The sequence below is a fragment of the Rattus norvegicus genome, chromosome 8, assembly GCF_021556685.1.
Source record: "Rattus norvegicus strain SHRSP/BbbUtx chromosome 8, alternate assembly SHRSP_T2T, whole genome shotgun sequence".
Taxonomy (NCBI): domain Eukaryota; kingdom Metazoa; phylum Chordata; class Mammalia; order Rodentia; family Muridae; genus Rattus; species Rattus norvegicus.
Window position 1 is genome coordinate 26,565,400 of NC_141541.1, and position 24,855 is coordinate 26,590,254.

Here is a 24,855-nt window from a genome sequence, read left to right on the forward strand (position 1 = left end):
GGTACTCAGTAGATAGCTGAGGGTAGGCAGGAAGACTGTCCACCCCTCCCCAGGTCTTCCTCCCTCCTCTCCCTTCCCCCATAAACTCCCTTTATCCCAGAATTTAAAAAAAAAAAAAAAAGAGCTGGGGGCGTGGCTCAGTGGCACCGCACTTCTCTGTGTGCAGTTCCCAGAGCTACAACACACAAAGTATGGGAAGAGACAACACAATGCAGAGGGTGGGGCTGTGGTTCAGTTAGCCTAGCAAGCACGGCACATCGGTTTACACTGCTGACATCAAGTATATGAGAAGGGAAGAGAGGGCAGAAGGATGAGAAGTTCAAGGCTAGCCTAAAAACAGGGGGAAAAATAGACACGCAACGCTTGTTTGCAGCTTTATTAAGTCCCTTTACTTTCTAAAACATGATTACAAGAAAAGAATACTTCATTTACGTGTAACACTGTCTTCATGGACGTACCGTGGTCACGGAGTAGAAATACAACATGAGTATACAGGAAAGGAGAGGAGAGACCGGTGTTTGGCCCTGGTGGCCCCCTCACAGAGACACAGAAAGCAGCAGTGGCAGAAACAGACAGGGGCTTTTCTGAGGAGTGTGTGCTTTGGGGTCATAGCTGATGCTTCCAGAACCTTAAATAAACTCCCTTGCTGGCTACAAGGCTGGAACTCGGGGCTCAGCTCAGAGCACAGCCTTATGAATGTACCCTAGGCTGTGAGCGTCCGGAGACACCAGCGGCTGTCCTACAGTTTGGTTTTCTGTTTTATACACGTGCAAAGACTCCATCATGACATCCGTCCACCAGCCCCGCCTAGTCTCTCATCCATTGCTCATTTATTCATCCAACCACTCCTCATTCATCTGTCCACGGACTCATCTACCCATCCATTAAGTAGCCATCCATCTAGTCATGTATCCAGCCACTCATCCATCCATCCATCCATCCACCCATCCATCCGTCTGTCCATCCGTCTGTCTGTCCACCCACCCATCCATCCATCCGTCTGTCCGTCCATCCATCCATCCACCCATCCATCTTATTTTCTCATGCCAACCAAGCCTCTATGCCTTAGTCAAACCCCTCCTACAAAAGTCAAGCGGAGTAAGACTCCATCAAACCAAGAGACCTACTTGTCTAGAAGAGAAACGAACACTTTCCTTTAGTTCATGAGCCTCAACTCTGCCCTCCTGAGGTTTGGCTCCAAGGCCCAGTGGGTCCAGCTGTGACCTGGATAACACAGGGAGACTTGAGAGGACATGTCCTCCCCATCACAAGGCACATCTAGAAAAGAAACAAGGAAAAACAACAAGATCCAACCCCCCTATGAACCACGCTGAGATTCTGGGGACAGAAAGGAAACCCAGTAAGAGAAAAGTGCAGCCTGTCTGTACCCTGTCACCAGCAGGAGCTCTAGGGCATTAAAAACAAACACACAAACATAAAACTACTCATTTGTCCCTTTGGATTTCGGCAAAGCCTGGCACTTTAAGCTTAGTTCTGGGAGTGCTCTGAGGCCAGCCAGCTCTTAATCAGGAACACATGGGCTTCCGAGCGAGAGCCCGTTCTTGGTCAGTATCACATCCTCTGTTTACGCTCTGAGGAGGGAGGCTCTGCCTGGGATGCTGGGAGCCGCTCCGAAATTTTTTTCTTTTTGTGTCTGTATGTAGGTTTGAAAGGTTTTCTAGGAGCATTCTCCTGTCCCAAGCCCTCCCTGTGGGGAATAGGGAGGTCTGCATAACCTCTCCTTGTAAGTAGTCATTTCCAAGTCACAGCAAGAACATCAGCTGCAGGGTGACAAGCCCCGTGTGTGCATGCATGTGTGTGTACGTGTGTGTGTGTGTGTGTGTGTGTGTGTGTGTGTGTGTGTGTGACAGTGAAAGGAAAACACTGCTTTCTGGCGGGAGGCAGATGGCTAAGTGATGACAGAGTCTTATTTTGAGAGACACCCCTGGCCCTAAAGAAACCGTCTAGAGGTGGAGGGCAGTGGACAAAACCCTATTGTACACTAGACAATGAAAAGAGGTGACAAAGGGTGTTGAGCGGGCTTTGTGGAGACCTGCTGTAGTGTTGAGACAAAGGACACTGTAACATTCCAGTGACATTCAAATTTAGCAACTGAATTCTGACCCCTCCCATCCCCTAACAATGACTCAAGAATACAGTATTTTCCCCCCTTGCCCCCACTCCTCCCATAATTGCCGGCTGATTGTTCTCTCTGTTCTTCATAAGAAACCCACACCCGGGCGTCGCCAACTGGCGCCAACTGGGAGGAGAATGTAGCTTGGCTTTCTGGCTTTGAACCCACGGTGCTGGGAAAGGCTGGAGTCTGGTAGATGTCAGAGCTCCCTTAGGGAAGTGCAGGGGGTTTGCTGTGGAGAACAGGGCTGAGGAATGCCAAGGCAGAAAGGGACAGGGATTGAGGACGGACGGTTTGCCATGGCTTGTGGCTGGTGGGTCCTGGGGACTCACTGGTTCCCTGTATTCACTCTTCAGCTGAAGACGAAGCCGGACTCTCGTAGTCTGACATGGGAGCGAACTGTAAGTGAGGAGAGGCAGAATTCTTTCTTGGCATACTTTTAAATCCCTCTGAGGAGATCTGCTGCGGATGCTAAGGGAAAGAGGGCAGCTCCTGCCTTCCAACACAGCAGATACAGTGACAGGCTGTCACCCTGTGCTTGCAGGGAGAATGCATGGGAAGGAATCAAAGTGGAGCCCGGGGAGGAGAGAGGGAGACTTCTTCCCTGACCCCTGCACCAGGTCAAGCAGGGCACCCTTGGGAGAAGGGCGATCCAAGCTGTGGAAGGGCAAGAGCGGAGGCTCTGGAGATTGGAGGGGCTTGAGAAAGTCTGTCACGGGATCCCAGCCATTTAGTTTACTGAGGCAGTGGCCCACTTCCCCTCCACATATATGATAGGATCTGACAATGTAGTCCAGGCTTGCCCAAACTCACAACCCAGCTGGAGGAGGATCGTAATACACTCACGTATACTTACCTTGAAAAGCAAACAAAACCCAAAATACTGTTTGAGGCAATCGAATGCTAATGCGGAGGGTTCTAAGTTATACCACAGCCCCTCACTGGGGGATTCTGGGTAGAGGCTCTACACTGAGCTCCAGCCGTCCTCTTTCTTCATTTTGAGATTAAGTCTTACCTAGCTGCCCAGGCTGGCCTCAAACTTAACTCTTTAGCACTGGCTGGGGTGGAACCTCCTAGCTTATCTGATCCCAAAGCTCCTTTGAATCCCACCCTCTTGTGCCGGGAAGAGGACTCACGGAGCACTTGATGTTCATGCGTGAGTACAGCATAGATGCGATCTCGCTCTGCCCAGCGTCGAGGGCTACCATCAGCGCTGTGCTTCCATCCTGTAAAACATACAGCTCTAAAGAAGCCCCGTGAGCAGCCACCCTCCGGGGGAGCACCGAGGAGCAGCCACCCTCTGGGGGAGCACCGAGGAGCAGCCACCCTCCGGGGGAGCACCGAGGAGCACTGAGGAGCAGCCACCCTCTGGGGGAGCACCGAGGAGCAGCCACCCTCCGGGGGAGCACCGAGGAGCACTGAGGAGCAGCCACCCTCCAAGGGAGCACCAGGGAGCACCGAGGAGCAGCCACCCTCCGGGGGAGCACCGAGGAGCACCGAGGAGCAGCCACCCTCCGGGGGAGCACCGAGGAGCACCAGGGAGCACTGAGGAGCAGCCACCCTCCAAGGGAGCACCAGGGAGCACCGGGTGGGGACTCACGCGGTCGGTGAGTGAGATGTCACAGCTAGGCACAGCCAGCAGGAGCCCGGTGATCTCCTTGTGTCCGTGCTCACACGCACACATCAGGGCCGTGGAGCCGTCCTCATCCTGCATGTTAACATCCACCTCACAGGCCAACAGCGCTTTCACCACATCCACCCGCCCGTGGCTGACCGCCAGCATCAGGGCCGTCTGTCCTGCCTGAGACAACAGAATAGGGCTGTAGTACAGAGGCCTGGTGGCATCATACCTCTGCTCTTGATGTTCCCGGATGTCCCGCGGCTCCCCTCTGACATTGACTGGGTGCACAGACTGGGCCCACCTGGCTTCTTCTCTTCCCTCAGGTCTCAGTATAAACTGGTCTTCTTCAGAAGGGCTAGCCTGGTTCTAGCCACCTACCACGAGCTCCCAACTCATAGGTGGACAATTATGTAAAAACTTGTCAAAAGTGAATAAAAAAGTAAACAACAACAACAAAAAAAACATATCCAGCCGAGATATTTCTACATAGTAGTTACACCCAAGTGGTTAAAAAATTGGTGATCGGGGTTGGGGATTTAGCTCAGCGGTAGAGCGCTTGCCTAACAAGCTGGGGTTCCGTCCCCAGCTCCGAAAAAAAGAAAAAAAAATGGTGATCACCACAGGATGAAGAGACAAAGCAAACCTTGTCAAGTCATACATCAGGATACTACTCAGCCATGACAAGAAACGTTATTCAGAATATTGATGGATGCTCTCTAACTTCTAAAAACATTGAGGGTAAAGCTAGACGCAAAAAAAAAAAAAAATCACAGACAGTGTGTGTGTGTGTGTTTATTTTGGTGTCACAGAGCCTCACTGCAGAGCCCCCAGAATGGACTGGAACCTGTGACACTTTTGTCTTAGTCTGCTGACAGTTCAGAGGTTTAACGGTTTGATTCACATTTAGGGAACTGTAACTCCATTTATAAGACATGCCCAGTAAGTCCAGAGCAAGCAGGGCCCTGGGATAGAGAGTGTACCAGTGAGTGCAGGGCCTTCTTCATCATCAATATTATTATTAATATTATTTAATATCGGGTTTCACGTAGCCCAGGCTGGCCCAGAACCTGCTGTGGCTGAAGGTGACACTGACCCCTGTGTTACTGCCTCTGTCACGTGCTGGGATTACAGGCACGTGTCACCTCTGTAGACAGAGGTGGGATGAGGGGAAGGGAAGTGAAGAGGTGGGGGTCTGGTACCACAGGGCCTCATGCTCAAGGTCTGTTGACAGTTCAGGCCAGCCTGGGTAACTCAGTGGAATCTTTCCTCAAATTACACATAAGAAGAGAGCTGTGGGCGAGAGAGGTGGCTCAGGGGCTCAGAGCACCCATTGCTCTGGCAGAGGTTTGGTCCCCTGCACCCACACTGTGGTTCTCAATCACCTGCTGCTCTAGTCCCAGGGGATCCGATGCCCTCTTAGGGACACATACAAGCAGGCAAAACACAGACAGCGTGTGTGCCATCTTTAATGCCAGCACTTGAGGCAGAGGCAGGGGGATCTCTGAATTGTAGGCTAACCTGATCTACATAGCAGCTAGGGCTACATAAACAAAACAAACAAAAAATAAATAATAAATAAATCTTAAAAAAAAAACAACAGAGGAAGAAGAGGGAGGTGGGCCCTGTAGATAGCGTGGCACTTACCTCACATGTGTGGGGCTCAATCATTAGTCTTCCAACAATAATAAATAATAAGGTTTAGCAGAACGTGGTGACTTGTGCCTATAGTCCCAGCACTCAGAAGGCAGAGGCAGGGGGATCTCTTTAGAGTTTAAGGTCAGTTTGGACTACAGAGTGAGTTCCAAACCAGACAGGGCTACACAGAGAAACATTGTTTCAAAAAACCAAAGCAAGCAACCAAATAAATAAATAAATAGAGGTAAATAGGGGCCAGGCACGATGGCTCATGCCTTTAATCCCAGCACTATGGAGTCAGAGGCAAGCGGATTTCTGTGAGTTCGAGGCCACCCTGGGGTACTCTGTAACAGACACTGTTTCAAAAAGAGAGGCGAAGAGACGTTATATCAAGTAGGTAATAGACCCAAGTTCCATCCAGAGAAAGCCCATGCACAGCCGGGTTGGGATGTAGCTTGTAATCCCAGTGCCAGGGAGGCAGAGGCAGGGGGATCTTAGTCTGTGTGAGCCCTAGATTTAGTGGGAAACATGTCTTAAAATGCTGGTCCTCTGGACCAAACACACACACACACACACACACACACACACACATCATATGCCAGTTATCTGGAGCTTGCTCTAAGGCTGAGTCAATCAGGTTCAGACATCAACTCCTTGCCTCGAGTCTTGAAGAAATAATCCTGCTGCTTTGAGTCTCAATACCTAATTATAGACCAGGCTTGGCCCTCAGCCTGGAGTCCATAAAGGAGGTCAGGGAGCAGGTGAGGTGGCTCCATGGATAAAGGAACTTGCCATCAAGTCTGATGACCTGGGGCCCACCTGCGAGTCTCAAAAAGAGTACCCAGGCCTACGCCCATCCCCAGTAAATGAATTAAGTAAACAAAGGCCCACTGCAGGCCCGTACCTGGCTGGCTTTGGCGTTGACATTCCCAAGGCGGAAGAGTTGAAGGATGGTGTCAATGTCATCCTGGGTCTTCAGGGTGGCCAAAGCAGTGAGCATTATCGGGCTGTAGCCAGCACGGTTTAGCTTGTCCACCTGACACACGCCTGTGTGGGGAGGGGAGGGGAAGGGTGGGCATGAGCCTCTGCCATCAGACTAAAGGCTGGCCCGCCACGGTGAGCACTGGGGATTGTGCCCCTCCCTCTGTCTAGGCATAGCTGAGTAGGTCTCTGTGGACTGTTCATGTGCTGTGGAAACCACAGAGTGTCTCCGGGAGCCAGGTACCTCCGTTTATGTTTCGTTTTGTTTGTCTGGTCTCTCTTAAAAAAAAAAATTACTTTAAAAAGAGATTTACTATGTTTCAACTTGTGTGTCTGTGTATATGCACATATATGTGCACCAGAGTCCAAGCGTCCCTGGAGTCTCTAAGAGGGTGTCGTAGGTAGATTATAGACAGTTGTGGGAGCTGGTAGCTACACTGGGAGAGCATTACCCACTTCTAACCATTGAGCCATCTCTGCAGCTGCCTAATCTACCTCTTACCTCTATTTAGTTAGTTGGGGTGGGAGTACCTGCCCTGACATCTTGTGGAAATCAGGGGCCAGCTTGCAACAGCTGTCTCTCTCCAGCCACTGTGTGGGTCCAGGGATCGAACTCAGGTTGTCAGGAGTGTTATTACCCACTCAGCCATCTTGCTGCCTCTGTGTGTGTGTGTGTGTGTGTGTGTGTGTGTGTGTGTGTGTGTGTGTGTAGGTCAGAGGTCAGTGACAGGCACCTTCCTTCACTGCTCTCCACCTTATTCTTGACAGGAGATCTGTCACTGAATTGTTGCTGGCAGCTAGCAAACTCCAGAGACTCTCTGGTCTACACCTCCTCCCTCCCAAGGGTCATGTCATAGGCACCTGACTCCACCCCGTGCCTAGATTTGCTTTTTGTTTTCTTTTCTTAGGCATTGGAGACCGGAACCATGGCTATGCTGACAGGAAAAGCACTTTCTCTACTGCCCATTTCCTCAGCTGCCAGATTTTTCTTTTCTTTCTTTTTATAACCAGTCTTTGTATCCTGGCGCTCCCTAAGCTCTGCCTCCCTCAGACTGGGAGCTTCTGTCTACTCCATCAGACCAGGGAAGACAGGTTTCTTCTTGTCTGACTGAATACCATGTCAGCCCAGAGGCCTAGGCCTCCCCTCACACAAGGGCTTTGGAAACAGAGTATCCATAACAGTGAAAGTATCCATTACACAGGTACCGTTCATTGCTGATACCTGCATCCTAGTGTCTAGTGGGAATTCATCGTACTGCTAAGAAGACTGAGTTCCACCAGACTGGCTACAATCCTCTAGGAGACAGAGTATCTTCATCAGGGCAAAGCCTCCTTCATCAGTCAATGAAGGGGACACTCTGCCCCATCCAACTTAGAAGGTGCATTGCTTCTATTACATCAAGTGAGTGGAAGCTCCCTCAGACTTGGAAAACATGGTGCCTCCCCATCAGACTGGGACACTGCAATCCCTGACCACCAACCCTCCATCAAACTGTGAAGGGAGCAGGGACTTTTAGAACAGGAAGGCAACCACTCTCTCATGAGCTTGGGAACCTATGCCTCCCCCATCAGACCACCAGGCTGGTCCTCCCTGGAGGCTTACCGCTGTCCAGCAACTGCCGAACCACAGGGAAGTTGGCATGTGACACGGAGTAGTGCAGGGCAGTGTTACCATTGCTGTCAGCGATGTTGACCACATAGTCCAGCAGCCGGGCAGACATGGCCCTGAAGGTGACCAGATGTCGCCGTACAAGCTCAGGGTGTGCATCACTGCGGCAGGCCAGGCGCAGCCACTCCTGAAGCACCGTGGTATAAGCCACTTTCTGCATAGAGACGGCAGGAGGACAGAGTGAGGATTGGGATCCCCATCCCCTTCTGCACAAAGATACAAGAACAGAAGAGGGAGTCCCCAAACAGCAGCTCCTGTGACTGGCCAAGGTAGCACCTATCTAATCCCAGCACTCAGGAGTCCAAGGAAAAAAAATCCAGAGTTCAAGTCAAATCGGGGCTACACACTGAGAACTTGTCTGAACACAAACACGTGAAGAAGAGGCAGGAGGATCTCTGTGAGTTCAAGGCCAGCCTGACTTATACAGGAGTTTCAGGCCAGGCATACACAGACATCCAGCTACCCTAGTGAGAAAACCCTATCTCAGAAAACAAACAAATTCAGTGAGGTGGCGTGGACGTATAATCCTAGCACTTGGGAGTCGGAGGCAGGATCAGGAGTTCAGGGTCATCCTCAGCCACATGTAGTTCAAGGCCAGCCTGGGCTACATGAGACCTCAAAATGAGCAAAATGAAAACAAACAAACAAAACAATGTTGTCCTTGACTCAGCCACAGGGCCAGTGACGTGATAGAGGGTAGGACCCTGGAATGTAGTGTATGCTTGCCTACATTCCAAGATAATTAGAGACAGCCCCTAAAATGTTTGCTTGTCCCCACAGACTCTAACACAGCTCCTAAAATGAAAATATCTCCTGAACATCCCAAAAACAAGAACATGAAGCCAGGTGTCTCCGGGTAGCAGTGGACCCCACCACAATCTTGGGACTCAGCCCCACCCACCACCAAGCTACACCCTTCGTGTCTGGGTCGCCTCTGAGTAGGTGCAGAGACATCCTGCATCGCGGTGTGGTAGGAGAGTGTGCCCAGGGTCCTTCGTACCAGTTCTCGCTCCGTGAGGGCATTGGGGTTCTCCAAGTATTTCTCCAGGGCCAAGCATGCTGATATGAGGTCAGGGCTCAGATCCATCCTGCCAGAAACAGACAGGGGTGAGCTTACGTTGCTTTACTTTCTGAAAGTTTACTCATTTGTTAATCTTTTAGAGCTCTTTATTTATTTTATGTTTTTGTTTTTTGAGACAGGGTTTCTCTGTGTAGCTCTGGCTGTTTTAGAACTTGCTCTGTAGACCAGGCTGGCCTCGAACTCAGAGATGTGCCTGCCCCTGCCTCCTGAGATTAAAGGTGTGCATCATCACTGCCTGGAATTTTTTTAAATAATTTTTTTTTTTTTTTTTTTCGGAGCTGGGGACCGAACCCAGGGCCTTGCGCTTCCTAGGCAAGCGCTCCACCACTGAGCTAAATCCCCAACCCCTTAAATAATTTTTTAAAATTTATTTTAACGTGCATTGGTGTTTTGCCTGTACATAGGTCTGTGTGAGGATGTCAGATCCCCTGGACTAATGTTACAAACAGCTGTGAACTACCATGTGGGTGATGGGAATTGAACCTGGGTCCTCTGGAAGAGCAGGCCGTGCTCACAGCTGCTGAGCCATCTCTCCAGCTCCTTTATTTACTTTTATGTTTAAGGGGGTGGAGAGATGGCTCAGTAATTAAAAGCACTTTTTAAAAGGCCTGGGTTTGGTTCCTAGCACTCACAGGGAGGCTCAGAACTGTTTGTAACTCCAGTCCCAGGGATCCCTTTTTGACATCTGTGGGCACCAAGCATGCATGTGGTCCACATACCTATACGCAGGCAAAACACTCTTATGCATAAGTAAAATAAACATATCTGTCATGGATTGAATATGCTTAGCCCAGGGAGTGGCACTATTGGGAGGTGTGGGCTTGTTGGAGTGGGTGTGTCACTGTGGGGGTGGGCTTTAAGACCCTCGTCCTAGCTGCCTGGGAGTCGGTCTTCTCCTAGTGGCCTTCAGTTTGAAGATGTAGAACTCTCAGCTCCTCCTACACCATTCCTGCCTGGACGTTGCCATGCTCCCGCCTTGATGACAATGGACTGAACCTCTGAACCTGTAAGGCAGCCCCAATGAAATGTTGTCCTTAAAAGAGTTGCCTTGGTCACAGTGTCTATTCACAGCAGTAAAACCCTAACTAAAGCAAAAATCTAAAAACTGTATGTTGCTATCTGTGTGTCTGTGTACCTGACTGCAGGCTCCTGTGGAGGTGACAGGGTAGCAGTCCTTGGAGCTGCAGTTATAGGCAGTAAGGAGCTACCCGACAGGGGGGCCCCTCATTTTATCATCCTCTTCCTCCTCCTCACCACTACCACCATCATCATCACTGTTTTGGATTTTTTTCTTCTTTCTTTCTTTCTTTCTTTCTTTCTTTCTTTCTTTCTTTCTTTTTTTTTTTGGAGCTGGGGACCGAACCCATGGCCTTGCGCTTGCTAGGCAAGCGCTCTACCACTGAGCTAAATCCCCAACCCCTGGATTTTTTTTTTTTAAACAGCGTTTTTCTATGTAGCCCTGGCTGCCCTGGAACTCAGAGATCTGTTCGCCTCTGCCTCCCAAGCTGTGGGATTAAAGGTGTCATCATCATTATCTTTTAAAAGATTTAGTTTTGGTCGATCCTGAAAATACACATACAGGTAGCATCACGCAGATTGAACTTTAGGAATATATAGGTATATGCCTAGATGCACGCAGTAACAATTAGTAAAAAGAAAATAGAGGCCAAGAATTTGAAAGAGAACAGAATAGCATACATGGGAGGAGAAAGGGAGAAATGTTATCAGATTATAAACTAAAAAAAGATTTATTCATTGTTATTTTATGTGTATGAGTATTTTGTCTGTGTGTCTGTCTGTGCACCATGTGTGCCCTATTGGAAGAGGCCAGAAGAGGGTTTGGATCTCCTGGAACTAGAGTTACACATGATTGTGAGCTATCACATTGTGGGTTAACAGTTTCCTCCAAGACTAAAGCATACCATTCTGAAGGATGCTCCTTAAGCAGGAAGTAAACAACTCAGAGTAGCTTCAGGAAGTCCCTGAAACCGACCAGGTTCACTAGGCCTCTTCCTTCCACAGTAAACAATGAAAGCTGAGAGTCCCCACAGAGGAAGGGAAGCTGGGCTGTGGAGAAGACTCTCAGACCAGCCAAGCTGCCTAGAGGAGGTTTAGACCAGAGTACCTCAGAACAAACACTCTCCAAACTGTTGAGCTGCCTGCAGGCTATGAAGTGTGTTCCAGGTTCCCAGCTTTGTGAGCTGTCGTTCATTCTGGGGTGCACCTTGCTGATGCAGCTGTCTCTGAGTCACTTCTGACCCTTTAAGTAACCTCCCCATATTCCTGTAAGTGACCCCAATAAAACTCACTGGTTGACCAAATTGGACTTTGGTGGTATGTCTGTCATGGGCTTCCTCGCTGCCGTTTAATGTGTCTTCCCAGAGAAAGTTTTGTCTTACGACACATATGGATGCTGAGAATTGAACCTAGGTCCTCCAGAAGAGCAGTTCATGCTTTTAACTGGTGAACCACCCTCTGAGCCCTCTCCCTGTTTTTGAGACATGTTCTCATGTGTCTCAGGATAGCTCCTGAGAGCATGTTCATTGCCATGGCTGGTGGACTTGAGGGCTGGAAATGGGCATGAGATGAAGTTCAGTTGTTAGACTGCCTAATAGGCCTGAGGCCCTGGGTTCCAGCCCTAGCACCCCATAAACTAGGCTGGTTACACCTGTCTGTAATCCTAACACACAGGAACTGGAGGTAGTAGGACTACAAATTCAAGGTAGCCTGTGCTACAGAGTGAGTTCAAGGTTAGCCTGGGCAACTTAATAAGACCTTATATCTCAAAATAAAAAGGGAGGGGTTGGGAAGATGGCTCAGTAGACAAGGCCTTGCAGGAATCCACATTCCTAGAACCCACAGAAATTCTGGGTGGGTATGTGGCAAGGAGCTGCAAGCCCAGCAGGCCTGTGTCTTCCATAGGCGATCTGCAGAACAAGTCAGCAAGCTAAACTGCGTTGCACAGTAAGCCGGGGTCAGGGAGAGATACTGAGTGAATCGATATAGTGCACAGTGATGGCCAAAGACACCGAATGCCAGTCTTGGGGGCATTCCCATGCACACACACGTGCACATATACCTACACAAACACGTGCACCCGCATCACACACAGACACAAAGGCATGGTCCCATGTGCACACACATGCACACACATGCACACACGGTACACATATGCACATCTCACATACACACATAAAATGAAAGATAAAGAAGAAACACTGCCCAGGAGTCTTCCCACGCATACATACCCACATACATCCCCAAACACATGTGCACACATATGACATGTACCCATGAGGCAGAGGCAGGCAGAGCTCTGAGTTTGAGGCTCACATAGTCTGCTTAGTGAGTTCCAGGCCAGCCAGGGCTACAAAGTGAGACAGTCTCAAAAGGACAAGAAAAACGTTCAGAAGGTCAGGTGAGATGCTCATAGTGAGTGACTGACAGGAATCCCTGTCTGAGAGGAGGAGGCCTGCAGAGCTGGGTCCCAGGCGGCAGACCAGCTACCCATCACCCTGTCTGATGCCATCCGACCCAGAGAACTGACCGAATCTCCTCCTCGGGGTCAGGTCCTGGGGCCACCTTGGCTTCGGGCACACGCTGGGATTCCTGAGAGAGCTGACGCTCGTCCTGACTGGTCTTGCCCACTGCAGGCCCCAGAGGCCTGAGCTGAGGGCCTTCAGCTGTGCTCAGAACCCTCACCGGAGGCTCTGGGGCCTCGTTCTCTGTGCTCTCGTGTTCCGAGTTCTCTGCTGTGCTGGAGTCTTCCGAGGAGGACTCATACCTAAGGGTGGACAGGAAGGACACCGATGGTGATGGTGTAGGAGGGATTGGTTGTGATCTCTCGGGTTCTCGGCTTCTCCACATTTTATATTGGGGGTAAAGCAAGTCACATGTTAGTGAGCACTTGTCTGAAATCCACACTCCAGCCCCTCACTCGGGATTCCAGAGCCCATGGTCTCCATTTCTAACCGTGCCACGCGGCACCCGTCACAGCCCCCACTAGACCTGCATAGGCTCCAGAGCCACAGATCAGGTCCCAGCAAGGTGCACGCATTTCTTTACCTCAGTTTCCTCACCCTATATTCCTTATGCTTTCATGAAGGCATCAACAGTGAGGACCAGGCTGAGTGTGGCTCTCACAGCAGCAAGCTCAGGCCCCGGTTCCTACCCATCAGTGCTACAGTATGAACGACTTGGAGTCAGCGGGCACTGGAGATCCACTCACCCGCCATTGATGCCCACAAACTGAAGGTTCCTCTGGTGGACGTCAGGGTCTGCAGGGACCTCTTTCCTCTTCAAGGCTGATTGGACTCCCAAGGAGGCTCCGCCTAAGAGAGGCCATGTGGCGTAAGTGGCCTGTGATCCCGAGTCCACTGAGGATGACTGGGGTCCTGTGTCCCTCACAGATTGTCTGCTTACCTGCTCCCTCGGCCGCTTGTGAGTCCTGCGATGCCACAGGCCTGGTGAGCTCCCTGTCCGTGGTGTCCTGGGCAGCTGGGGCAGGGTTCTCAGGCTCTGCAGCAGGGTATGGACTAGAGGGGGAAGGCTCTGCAGGAGATGGTGGAGGGTCTGGGATGACAAGAGGTGGCATCTCAGAAGATCAGGAAAATGAAAAAGGCCTAATGTGCTGGTCCAGGCCTAGTGTCATTGGGTATAGGCAGGAGGGCTAGTCTGAGCTACAGAGTAAGCTGTTATCTCTAAAAAGCACAATGCTGGACTTGATGGTAGACCACTTGCCTAGCACTCTCGAATTTCTGGGTCTATCCCCAGCACCATGCAAACTGGGTGGGCTGGTGGTGTATACATGTAATTCCAGCACTCAGGTATGGAGGCAGGAGGATTACTACAAATGGGAGGATAGTCTGGGTTAGAGAGTAGATCCAGTCTCAAAAAACAAACAAACGGGGGTGCTGGAGAGACAGCAGCAGTTAAGAGCACAGCTACTCTTCCAGAGGTCCTGAGTTCAATTCCCAGCAACTACATGGTATTTCACAGCCATCTGAAATGGGATCTCCTCTTCTGGCGTGCAGATGTACATGCAGATAAAGCGCTCATTTTCCATAGACATATACGTAAATACATCTTTCAAAAACAAACGAACAGTAAAGAAACAAGAGTTGGCTGGTGTGGAGAGATGGCTCAGCCTGGTCTACTGAGCCGTTCCAGGACAGCTTGTTGTACTAAGTGAGTTCTAGAGGTCCTGAGTTCAAATCCAATCACCCACACGGTAGCTTACAACCATCTGTAATGGGATCTGGTCCCCTTTTCTGGTGTGTAGGAATACATGCAGAGAGAACACTGTATACATAATAAATAAATAAATATTAAATAAAATCCAAGTTAGATGCATGTGAGAACTACCAGAGGCATCCTCTGACTCCCACAGCCCATACAATGCACCCCACAAATCGCCTGAGAGGCATGACGGCCATGTGCCATGCGGTCCTTTCTCACAGGTGAGCTAGTCCTTATGCGACACCTTCAAGCTTCCAACCCCGGAAGGGGTCTGATTATAGAGGGAGGAAACTGAGGCCCAGGGAACTGAAATCCTAGGCAACACAATACAGAATTGTCCAGTGGCATCCTGCGGGTGACAGAGCTCTCGGGGGCCTCACAGTCCTGCCTTCAGACTCAATTCTCACACTCTGTGTCACCCTGAGTGTTTTCTAGAGAAAAAAAATGCAATTGCAGCAAGAGTGTGGTGGTCAGGAGAGATGCAAACTTCATATGTAAGAGATGTGTGCCCTAGGCAGTAGGCTGTGCCCCGGGATCATCCCTGCCCCCTAAAAAGCATCTTTTAACTCATGGCATTACTAAGTAGCCTGGGCTGGCTAGAACTTGTAGGAATTCTTCTGTCTCCATTGCCCAAGTGCAGGGCTCCAAGGTGTGCAACCCCATTCCTTCCTGGTGTTTCTTTATCTGTGTGTGTGTGTGTGTGTGTGTGTGTGTGTGTGTGTGTGTGATTGTATGTGAGTGACTGTGTGAATGAATGTGAGTATGTGTGGTTGTGGGTATATGATTGGATCTGTGTATGTGTGCACACATGCGCATGTATGTAAGATTCTGTGAGTGTGTGAAAATGTGTGCACATACATGCATGCATAGCTTTTGACTTTAGTAGGTTCTTTTTTTTTTTTTTTCTTTTTTTCGGAGCTGGGGACCGAACCCAGGACCTTGCGCTTGCTAGGCAAGCGCTCTACCACTGAGCTAAATCCCCAACCCCTTTAGTAGGTTCTTTAAAGAACACACACGGGGGCTGGAGAAATGGCTCAACAGTTAAGAGCACTGACTGCTCTTCCAGAGGTCCTGAGTTCAATTCCCAGCAACCACATGGTGGCTCACAACCATCTGTGATGGGATCCGATGCCCTCTTCTGGTGTGTCTGAAGACAGCTATAGTGTACTCACATAAAATAAAAAAAGAAAAAAAAAAAAAGAACACACACACACACACACACACACACACACACACACACACACACACACACACAGTGTCTTGCTTGCCTAAGCCATCTGTGGGACAGACTATCTTGACCTGCTTGATACCAAGCAGGCGTCACTCTAGTTACCAGGAAAAGGGAACAGGAGCCACTAGAACATTTAAAAACTACAACTAGAATTCCTATCTCCAAGACCAGCGTCCTGTCGAGCTTACACTGGCCCACATCTCATTCCGTAGCTCAGGTGTCCTTGGATTTGATCCTCCTGCCTCTGCCTCCTCAGTGCTAGGGTTAGGGGCATGTCCCACCACACCTTTGAAAAGTTTGCATTTATAAACTAATTTAAAAATGGGGACTCAGGACATAGTTTGGTAGTGAGTGCTTGCCTAGAATCCCCAGTGAGGGGCTGGGGTGTGACTTGGCGGTAGATCACTTGTCTAGCATGTGAGGCCTTGGATTCCAATCTCCACAGCCCAATCAATCAACCGATCAAACCAATACCCCACTCTGCCGAAACTTTACTTGGAAAACATAAAAGCAGGGTTTGTTGGGTGCGGTGGCGCAGGCCTCTAACCCGGCACCGGAGAGGCAGAGGCAGAGGCTCTCTGGGAGACGGACGTCAGCTTGGTCTACACAGCAAGCTCCAGGCCAGTTACGGCTATGTAACAAGACTGTCTCAATTAAAAAGAAAGCTCTGAGACAGATCAACTGCAGATCATGTAAATGCCCTTCCTGCTGCCGGAGTGGCCACTAGAGAGCTTTATCAGCAAGAGGATAAAGGCATTTGCCACCGGACATGGCTGGCCGGTTGACTTACGTGAAGAAGCAGTGCGCTCTCCATGCAGGTTCCCACACACATGTGGCGCACACGTGTATGGGGGCACGCTTACTCCACACACCATTCATTCTAAGTTTTAAAGATTTTTCTAGTGTTTTGCCAGAATGCATGCCTGTGCACGTATGTGTCTGTGCACCGTGTGCATCCTGGCGCCTGCACAAAAGAGAAAGGACAGCCATTAGTTCTGTAGAGTCGGATGGTGTGAGCCACCATGTGGGTGCTGGGAATTGAACCTGGACCTTTGCAAGAGCAGCCAGTGCTACTAACCACTGAGCCATCTCTCAGCCTTGGCGGCCTAGAACTCACTATGTGACCAGGCTGGCACCATAATCAGGGAGTGTGTGGCCTCTGCCTCACGAGTATTGAGATGGCCACCACGCCGACACAAGTGACTCCTTGGGCCCAGTCTCCAAGGACGCGCAGTACCCAGGCCTCGAGTGTGGACTCAGTGAGGTGCCTGTGGCCCTCCTCATCCTGCTGCAGCTCTTAGTCCCTCCTTCCTTACGGCACCCACTTCCAGCTATGGGTGCAGCTCTGCGGAGGGGCCAAGAGTCGAAGGTCTCTTTGATGGTTACATTTTTTTAAAAAAATTCAATGTTTTGTTTTTGGAGAGAGGGTCTCACTGTGTAACCCTGGCTGGCCTGAAACTCAGGGTCGCCCTAGTTTCCAAGTACTAGGATTAAAGGTAGGAGCCACTGCACTGCCACTAACCTTTTTTGTTTTTTAAAATCAGAAGCAAGTCATTGCTTCCTGAAGTTCCTGGGCGCTACTCAAGTTATGCAAGGAACTTAAAGTGCTTTCTGCTCACAGGCTGAGTGTGGACAGGACAGGGCGGGGTGGGACACTTGGCTACAAATGTGTCCAAAAGCAGTCTAGTCCAGGGTGTGGCGACCCCAGCCGACAGAGAACTGAATTGACTTTTGGAGCCAGGAGCCAGTGCGGGCGCGTCTAACTTCTCAGTTATTTACTTATTATTATTGTTTTGCGGTCCTGGGGATGGAACCTGAGTTGTGTACACAATTACGATATGCTTAACTGAGCTGTGGCCCTGGCTCGCTCATTGTCTTTTTTGAGACAAGAGTTTCATGTGGCCCAGACTGGCCTTGAACTCACTGCCTCAACCTCCCAAGATGTGGGATAGAACCCATCACGCCCAGGATTCTGAGTCTGCATTCTATCAACCTTTTACATCCTCAGGCACTTGGCTGTTGTGGTTTTGTGGGTCTTTCTCTATAGCCCAGGCTGGCCTTGTGCTGAAGAGCCTCCTGCCTCAGTCTGGGGTGCTGGGATGGCAGGGAGGCCCCCAATGTGCCTGGCTTAGAGCTCCAGATTTTAAATGCTGGGGGCTGGGGGCTGGCAGGACAGCTCATTGGGTAAGGGAACTTGTCTGATGACAAGAGTTCACCATGCATAAGCTGGACACAGTGGTGGAAGTCTGCAATTCCAGGGTTCCTATGGCAAGATGGAGATGGAGAACCCCTGGAAGCCCTTGGGCTAGCTTGGGGAACCAGCAACAAACAAGAGAAGACGGTGAGGGGACCAGCATCTGACATTAGCATGCCTTTGGTAGACAAGCTTGCCTCCTCCACATACACCATGCACCTTAAGAATAAAAACAGGGACAGTGACAACCCTCAGACGCCATCTGTGTGCTGGCTCATTCCTGTAACCCCAGGCTCTAGGGCTAGGACTCTGAGGCAAAAGGCACATGAACGAGTGTGGCCCATATGTATATGCACTATTTATGTGCAACAGCCCGTGTGAAGAAGAGGAAGAGGACAGACAAACAAACCAGGCTTCAAAGCTTCCTTCCAACCCCAGCAGGGTGTGCACATGTTGAAATGCGTCAGTTAATGGCTGGACATGGTGATGGACGACTTTAGTTACAGCACTTGGGAGGCAGAGGCAGGCAGATCTCTGAGTTCAAGGCTAGCCTGGTCTACATAGCGAGTTCCAGGACAACCAGGGCTACACAGAGAAACCCTGTTCTGGAGAAAGCAAAGCAAAGCGAAACAAAAACAGCAGCAGCAACAGCAGACCTAAGTGTCTCCGCGCTCTGCACCTGTGCACTCAAACAGCTTCAGGTCAAAAAATATCAGTAGGAAAAAATATTTTCTAGGGCCAGCAAGAGAGCTCATAGGGTAAAGGTATTTGCTGCCAAACCTGACCCCTAAACGTTAGCCTCTGACATGCCCCTTCCCCCAATAAATAAAAATGTAACAGTTTTTTTAAATCCCCAGGGCTGGGGAGATGGCACAGCACCTGCAGTGCAAGCCTTAGGATCGGAGTTCAAATCCCCAAACCTCGGCACAGCTGTGTGTCCACGATCCCAGGGCAGCTATGGACCCCTCAGAACCCGAAGTCGGCCAGCGGGGGAGCAAACGGAGCAAATAAAACATTCCACCTCGGGGCTGGGGATTTAGCTCAGTGGTAGAGCGCTTACCTAGGAAGCGCAAGGCCCTGGGTTCGGGTCCCCAGCCCCGGAAAAAAAAAACAAAAAAACAAAAAAAAAACATTCCACCTCAAAGCTGAGTGCTGACTGCCACAGGCAATGCTCAGCGTCCCCCGCCCCCTTTCTCCAGGCCTGTCTGCCGCCTGGGAGTTGTCCCGGAGAACACGGAGAACACGGGTCAAAGGCCTGCCCCAGCTAAGGTGAGTTTGAGGCTAGCCTGCATAACTGTAAGACTTTATCTCAAAGCAAACAGAGGGGCTGGTGTGATGACTCAGCAGGTTAGCCACAGCCTGGATTCGGATCCCCAGACCCGTGGAGAGTTAGACGCAGGGCTGGTGAGGTGGCTCAGCTGGTAAGGGAGCTTGCTGTCAAGCCCGGGGACCTGAGTTTGATCCTCAGGGCCCACAATGTGGAAGAGAACGGATCCCCCCAAAATGCCCTCTAACCACCACACACATACTCCACCCCCTCCCCGCAAAGGTAATAGACTGTAATTAAATAATGAAATTGGAAACGGGAGTGGGCACTCGGCAGTGTGGCTCTTGCCTGGCTAGCAAGATGTCCAGCCCTGTCCCAGAACTGGAGGGGAAAAAATTTAAGTGGAAAAAAACAAGAAACAGAGAGAGAGAATCTTGTTTTTCTGAAACACAAGACCATTTAAGGAAATCGGCAGGCACAGGGCATGTTTCTCAAGGACACGGAATATCTAAACTGGCTGCTGAAGGTGGGGTGCAGCAAAGCAATTAAAAGGGGTAGGGAAGTCCCAGGGTGGTGGCACATGCCTGAGGGCCCAGGGAATGGAGAGGGTGAGGCAGGAGGATTACTTGGTAGCTAGCCAGGAAAGCACAGAGGAACATCATCTTCAAAAAGCAGAATACGGGGCGGGCGAGATGGGTCAGTGAAGAAGGGAGCTTGCTGCTAAGTGGCCGGCTTGAGTTTGATGCTGGGACCCACACTGTAGGAGACAGATGTCTCCCCAAAGCTGTGCTCGGACATCCACACACTCCCGAGCACACGCCCGGAACAAATAAATACGTTTGTAAGTAATTCAAAAGGGGTAAAACATGTCGACCAAGCATGGCAGTGACATCTGTGACCCCAGTGCCTGGGAGGCAGATGAAGGAAGACCTGGGAGTTGGAGGCTGGGGGTGGCTTTCAGAACATGGGGAAGTCCCTGTTTCAGAAAACTAAAAGACAATACAGAAGAAGAATAAATACATACATAATGATTGGGATGAAGGCTGAAATTCAAAAGTGGGTGAGCTGGACCCAGTAAGACAACACAAACCGTGCCGTTACACAGCTCTATCTGTGTTTTCTAAGATTTATTTTTAATCAAGAGTGTGCCTGGGGAGGCTCCAAGGGATTGGGAGTCACAGGTATTTGTGAGCCTCCTGATGTGGGTGCCGAGAAGCAACAGTTCCTCTGCAAGAGCAGCCTCCTAACTGCAGACAGCTCTCCAGCCCCGGGTTTTTCTTTATTTGTATTTCTGAGGCAGGGACTTACGTACCCCAGGCTGCCCTTTAATTCTCTCTTAAAACACAGTACACACAGGAAAAGTGAAAAGAACGACTCCCCTTCTTTATCTTTCTGTGTTTTCTGCATGACAGGGTTTTTCTGTGTAGCCCAGGCTATCCTGAAACTCACTCTGTAGACCAGGCTGGCCCAAACTCAGCTATCTGCCTGCCTCTGCGTCCTGAGTGCTGGGGTTGAAGGCATGTGCCCCCACTACAAAGCTTTCTTTCTTATTTTTCGCACCCTTTAACCAATGATCCTTCTGCCTCCGACTCGACAAGCACACTCTAGCCAAGATGGCCCAAGACTGTGTTTACTCTCAATTTTCTTTCTTTTCCTTTCCCTTCTCTCTTTATCAAGGTGGCATCTTGCTATGTCACCCTAGAACTACCTAGAACTCACAACAATCCTCCTGCCTCAGTCTCCCAAGTGCAGGAATGCGCTTGGCAGGCTCACGTGCTACTGTGCTCAGTGCCTTTTCATGTGGCCAGGGAAAATCAAGGAAAAACGTAATAAGTGCAGGGTCAGGGCCTGGACCAAGAGCAGATGCTTCCCAGGATGCACCAGGCCCTGGGTCCCACGGCAGCTGAAAAAATAAACAAAATCAATCAAAACAATAATTTCCACCAGCTCTGTGGTGCCAGATATTAAAAACATGTTTTTCTTTTATGCATTTAAAAGATTCAGACTGGCTATGCCTTAGGTCCCAGCTTTGGCAAGCCAGATGGAGGCAGGCAGCAAGGGCAGCCTGGGCTACGAAACCCAACTGTCTCAAACACACACTCCTACGAAATAAACACAGGACTGAGGCTGGGGCGGGAGAGCATGTGTGAGCCTGCTCTAAGCCCTGGGTACCATCCCCAGCACCCTATGAACCAGGCATGGCGGCATAGCACTCAAGGGGAAGAGGACTGGGGATCAGGAGTTCAAGGTTATCCTGGGCTACCTGAGACACTGCCTCTAAATTAATAAAAATAAAAATAAAAATTCAGAAGCGGGGTTGCAGCATGGCCCAAGGTAGAATGCTGGCGCGGCGGCCAAGGGCAGGAGCTGTACTGGTCACTCATGCCTATAATCCCAACACTCACAGAAGCTGAGGCCACAGTGTGACCATGAGTTCCAGGCTAGCCTGACTAGAGCGGGACCCTATCTCAGAAAAACAGAACAAACAAAAATCTAGAAAGCAGCTATACCTAGGTTACTGATATTCCAGATTTTTCCGTACTTTCCAATCCTTCTACAAAGAAATCACATTTTTGTTGCTCAAGTCAGGGCCTTGTGGCTGTCCCGGAGCTCACTACATAGACCAGGCTAGCCTCAAACTCAAAGACCTACTTGTCTCTGCCTTCAGAATGCTGGGATTAGAGGAGTGTTGCCACCACACTTGGCTGTAAGATTTGTTTTAGTGTGTGCGTGTGACTGACTCCAAGTCTTTCAGTCCATCTTGCCTACCTCTCTCAAACCTGGGGATGTGTCTGTGTTTGTGGAGGTGGGGACTTCCCCAAATCTTCAGCTGGAGAAAGTAATTTCCAGCTCTGCTGAGAAACACAACTCTCACTGGATGCTAAAGAGGACACACACACACACACACACACACACACACACACACACACACACCTATCTATTCCTCCAAAGAGTGCTCCATGATTTATCACCAGGCCTACCAACCTCAGAGGACATGATGTGGTGATGTCATCTGAACACCATATTTCATATGTTCATATTTCTGACAGTGCTGTCCTAGCTCAGGAGTCTGTGGCACTCACCCTTGGATGCTTAGATTCCCCCAGCACCTCAACTCTTTGTCTTCCCCCTTCTAGATCATTCATCAGCCCAAACTCGTCTTGATCCCAGAGCCTGTATGCTGGCCTGGAGCCTCTCATCGCCTCTTTGCCCACAAGGCCTGATCTTCTCCATCACCTCCTATTTTAGCATTTGCTGTTTTGAGACTCACTCTGTAGCCCAGGCTGGCCTTGAAGCTGAGGTGATTCTCCTGTTTCAGCTTCCTGAGTGCAGGACTTATAAGCTTGTGTTACCACACCTGAATATATTCAAAGGACACTAGAGAGCCGGGAGCCGACTGTCTACCACTAGGCCACACTCAGTCCCTCACTGGGGGATTCTAGGCAGGGGCTCTACCAACGGGGCCACGCCCCCGCACAGTGATCGGTCAGGACACCTGATTTACAGACAGTGTTGCAGTTTGAGGAGGTTTGGGTGCTATCGCCTAGACCACGCAGAGCTTCAAAGGCATGCTCAGGATTACAGAGGAGGGCACGGGGCAGCCATGTCCCCAGAGGGCTGTCACCAGCCCTGCCAGTTTCCCTCGGGTTTGATCTGAGTACATATTTCTCATGTGGATACTTTGTCTCTCGTATATTTTCTGAAGATTTTTTTTTTCCTTCCTTTTAATTACACTTATTTCTGTGCATGTCGGTGTATGCATCTTTTTTTTTTTCCAGAGCTGGGGACCGAACCCAGGGCCTTGTGCTTGCTAGGCAAGTGCTCTACCACTGAGCTAAATCCCCAACCAGGTGTATGCATCTTTAGTTCCAATACTCTGGAGTCAGAGGTAAGTGGATTTCTGTGAATTTGAGAGTAGCCTTGTCTACATAAGGAGACCCCGTCTCTAAAAATAAAGTATTATTTATGTATTTATTTACTTAGTGGGGGGAGAGAGGGTATGAGGCACGGCTTGGTGCCTGTGTGAAGATCAGAGGACAGCTTGTGTTGGTTGTTGGTTCTTTCCAATATGTAAGTCTCTGGGTCAGGCACAGTGCTGTGGGCCTTCACTCCCAGAATTCGGGAGACAGAGGCAGGTAGGTGGTATCTGTGAGCTAGAGGCCAGCGTGGTCTCTGTGGCAAGCTCTAGGCCAACCAGTGAGACATACAGTGAGACCCTGTCCTCAAAAATAAACAAACAAACAAAATGTGGGTCCAAGATCAGCCTTGGCAGCAAGCACCTTTACCTGCTGAGCCATCTTGTAGGCCCTGAGCAGGGACATTGGTAGGAATGATCTCTTGCTATGTATGTTCTTAGTACCTGTGACAATAAGCACTAAGTATCCTCAGAACAAGATGAAATAAATGAACATACTCCCGCTCTATCTAAGCGAGGCCAAGATGCAGCAACAGGGAGTGCAGTGAGACATGAGGGAGGACTTTCGGGGTGGCAGCTTTCCACAGGCAGTGAACATGGCTTTGTCTCTATGTCCTGTGAGCAGAAGGCCCCATGACTGCCCTGGGAGGCATGTCTGGAATGGAGGGTGCCTCTCAAAGATTCCAAGGCTGTGCTGGGCGGGCCTCTGGCCGGGGGCCAGAACCTCAGGGCTGGGTGTTTGGATGGACACAGAACAGAGTGGTGGTTTCCGTAGCTGGCCGGAACAACAGGGAAGCACAGCTGGGCCCTCGCCCTGCAGCCGGTGCCCGTTAGAGTCAGCAGGGCTGCGGCCGACATGACCGGGATCTGGGGGGGGGATGCAGGGTTCCATGAGTCTTAGGTGATTCCTGGCCCTAAGCCTCAGTTTCCCCAACTATAAGCAGAGCTGAAGTTGGGCATGGATTAAATGCCCTGTAAGCCAGCCGAGGCACAGCATTTGGGAGGGGGATGAGGGGAAGATGGAGAGAAAAGGGAAGGGAAGGGAAGGGCTCAAGGCTGGAGTTCACAACACAGCAAGACTGTCTGAAATGCCACATAGCCCCAGAGGGTAAGAACACTCAAAACCAAGCACTCAAATGTCGCACACCCCCAAAGGGAATGAAAACTCAAAACCAAGCAACCTAAAGGAAACAAATCAGGTCAACCTGCTAACTGTCAGCAGAAGCAGCAAGAGGCACTGCTTGAGCGCTTACTGTATGCATTCACTGCCAAGGGTTCTGGAAGGGTGTATCTGTATTAGAGCGAGCCACAGGGACGAAAATGGAGGCCCAGAGAGGTGGTGTTGTTCAGCTAGGGTCACACAGTGATCGCACCGGGGTATCTGGCTGTGGGCCATCTTCCTCAGCCTCCCTTGGTGAGACACTTAACACAGCAGCTGGCACCCCAGGCCTGTGCCAAGACAGAACAGCTGTCACTAATCCTGTGAATCACTCTGGCAGCTTCTGGGCAGCTAACGATTAGTATATGCCCTTCCTGGCATGAGGACTCAGCACTTTCTCCGGGTACACCCCCTTCCTCTTCCGAAGGCCACTGGGCTTGGGTAGGTAGGGTCTCTTTTACCCTCAAGGCTCAATGGTTGTTCCGACATCGAGGGCCACTCCTGGGATTTTTATCTGGTGTTGTGTGACCTATGGAGGGGAGGGAACACCTCCCTTCCAGACTCATTCATCTGAAGGCCCCAGAGAACAGTGAGTTAGAGGTACCACAGAACCCCCTGAGCACCTGGACCCGGATATGCCCGAGGCTGTCCCTCAGAAACCCAAACAAGACACTCTTTCTAGTGTCTTGATTCCTGCCAGCTCTTCACTCAAAAGAGGGAACTTTCTAT

At 50.3% G+C, this 24,855-nt stretch overlaps 1 protein-coding gene across 4 annotated transcripts in view; it reads right to left on the reverse strand.

Annotated features, from left to right (window-relative positions):
* Positions 1-361: 361 nt before the first annotated feature.
* The window catches only part of Kank2 (KN motif and ankyrin repeat domains 2), a 29,329-nt gene continuing 4,835 nt past the window's right edge, over positions 362-24,855 (reverse strand). For 3 of the 4 annotated variants that reach the window (XM_087560014.1, XM_087560012.1, XM_087560013.1), the window contains 9 exons: positions 13,544-13,693; positions 13,350-13,452; positions 12,669-12,905; positions 9,041-9,128; positions 7,975-8,194; positions 6,295-6,437; positions 3,735-3,935; positions 3,271-3,360; positions 363-2,533 (listed from right to left, as the gene is read on the reverse strand). In XM_087560014.1, the coding sequence (XP_087416140.1) occupies positions 2,480-2,533; positions 3,271-3,360; positions 3,735-3,935; positions 6,295-6,437; positions 7,975-8,194; positions 9,041-9,128; positions 12,669-12,905; positions 13,350-13,452; positions 13,544-13,693 (1,286 nt within the window). In that variant the 3' untranslated portion in view covers positions 363-2,479. 4 annotated transcript variants of the gene reach the window in all.